The sequence below is a fragment of the Aplysia californica genome, unplaced genomic scaffold (assembly GCF_000002075.1).
Source record: "Aplysia californica isolate F4 #8 unplaced genomic scaffold, AplCal3.0 scaffold00855, whole genome shotgun sequence".
In the NCBI taxonomy this organism is placed as follows: Eukaryota; Metazoa; Mollusca; class Gastropoda; order Aplysiida; family Aplysiidae; genus Aplysia; species Aplysia californica.
This window is the reverse complement of record NW_004798125.1, coordinates 187,199-189,419: the sequence shown is the minus strand read 5'-3', so window position 1 is coordinate 189,419 and position 2,221 is coordinate 187,199. Positions and strand designations below refer to the sequence as shown.

The following is a 2,221-nucleotide window of genomic DNA, read 5'->3' as shown; positions in this document are numbered from 1 at the left end:
ACACACACACACACACACACACACACACCACACACACACACACACGTACACCAAAAAAGCAACCTCAAAATAGTCCTCCCTCACACATTCGGTGTGTGGACGTGTCCTTATGCAAGTCGTGAGACTCCTGTCCTAGTCCTCGTCTTGCCTCAGAATATTCGCGTCGACAGGAGACTGATCAATACAACACATGACGCGGTGCAATCTCTCAATTGTTGATTTCTTCTTTTCTGCATGTCGTTGTGACAGGCAGTTTCGTGGGTGGTTGGCGGGTGCTCTGGTGTGGTTTGCTCCTCCTTTCCTACCAAACATCCATAGACCACATCAGTCTCTCCAGCTCCTTTTCTGCGTATGTTATTTTCTCTTGTAAAACACGTATTCTCTCCGGCACTTATATGACCATATTGTGTTGCATGAGTCGTAAAGCCCTTACTAAAACTAACTAATCTCTCAATATTTTATATCATCTTTGTGACTGTAGTTTCATGGGTTATTGGTGGGTGCTCTGCTGTGGTTTACTCCTTCTTTCTTATCAGTCCTATATCGTCCACATCTCTCGTCCTCCTTTTCTTTGTTTGTTACTCTCTAATATTACATCTAATCTTCGGCACTTTTGTGACCCATTTGCATTACAAGCTCCGTAAAAACTCTTCATGAAATTAAACTAAAACTAGAAACAAAACCGTGCTATATTGACATGACGGAATGAAACAAATTTTATTATGTTGCCGTGTATTATCTGAATTACCTGTCCTGGGCAACAACGTCATTGCGCACCGGACAGGTTCATAAGTGCTCAGTTCCCCCCAGCACCAAAGCCCGCAAGGTATCCATACACTGATTGTTCCAGTGGCTGTCTGATTGTGGTGAATGGTGTTCATTCCTACAACTGAAAAAAGGAAAATCATGAGCACAACATGACGAAGGCCATTAATTAATGACTATTATAGTTATGACGTTATTACCCGCAAGCGGTTGTATTGTGTATTGCATAACGCGGATGCAATCTCTCCATCTTTTACGTCATCTTTTGTGCATGTTGCTGTGGCTATAGTTTCTCCCCCGTCTGGATCAATAAAAGTGATAATATTATTTTATTTTATTCTTATTTTGCGTTGTTTATTAATTTCATTAGTTGGACTCTTTCTTCTCTTGCAGTTTGTTTGAGGGTGCCATGGACGTTTACCTTATCTTACATTCCCTCTACTGTTTCTGTTTGTTATCTATCCTGGGTTTGTTTTCGTTTTTTAGGTTGGCTTTTTCTTTTGATTGTTTTTGGGGTTTTGTAGTTGTTCGTTTACTTGTATTTCCCCCTCAGTCCTAAAAGGCCGATTTTTAAAAAGAATTCTTTATACATTTCTGATATCTTTCCTCTTCTCAAAATGGTGGTTGGCGGGCGCTCCAGTGGGGTTTGCCCTTCTTTCCTTTCAAACAACGACCGTCCTTATCTCTCCGCCTTCTTTGCTTTGCATATTATGCACTCATGATATGACCTTTCTGTGTTGCAAGTGCTGTCAAAATTTTACCACGGGTTGTTGGTGGGTGCTATGGTGTGGTTTGCTCCTTATTTCCCTCAAACATCTATCATCTTTATCTCCCCTCCTCTTCTGTGTATGTATGTTTGTCTCTCGGAACACCTCTAATCTTTGACATTTATATTATGCAATTATTATATGTGCTTCAAGAGCGTAAAAATTTTAACAAAACTAAAAATCTCCTCAGATCGCAGAACCCTGTGGATACTATTCATCGCCTCCAGAGCTGCTCCAGTCAGTGACAGCCTCCAGCCGCCCACCACCCACTGACAAGACACCCGCCCCACGCCCACATCATGCTGCTGTTTCGTATCGTGCGGCGTAACTTTACGCCGAAGACCTTCATCCTTCTGACAGTGCTGCTGGTGGGCCTGATGTGGGCCAACTACCGTCTGGGCGGGCACACACTCTCTTCCGGGACGGGAGGGGGCGGGGGAGGGGGAGGGGGAGGCCACGCCAGGCACGTGGTGCAGCCTGTCTACCGTGACAACGCCACGTCGGAGGTGGCAACCACGCTGCGTGACGTGGGCGGCTGGAAGGTGGGCCAGACGTGTATGCTGCCGCGGTTAGAGGTGCAGGATCCCGTCATGATGAAGTTCTGGAAGGAGTTTAAGCCGGTCAAGTGTCCGCCCCAGCCCAGGGACTGGGTGCATGTGGAGAACGGAACCCATCAGGTAAGGTGGTTG

At 45.4% G+C, this 2,221-nt stretch overlaps 1 protein-coding gene across 1 annotated transcript in view; it reads left to right on the top strand.

Moving 5' to 3' along the window:
* Window positions 1-2,221, top strand: part of LOC101854607 — a gene marked incomplete at its 5' end in the record, with an annotated part of 37,397 nt that overhangs the window by 18,869 nt on the left and 16,307 nt on the right. Inside the window, 1 exon segment of the mRNA XM_005110126.2 lies at window positions 1,723-2,209. Coding sequence (XP_005110183.1) covers window positions 1,832-2,209 — 378 coding nt within the window.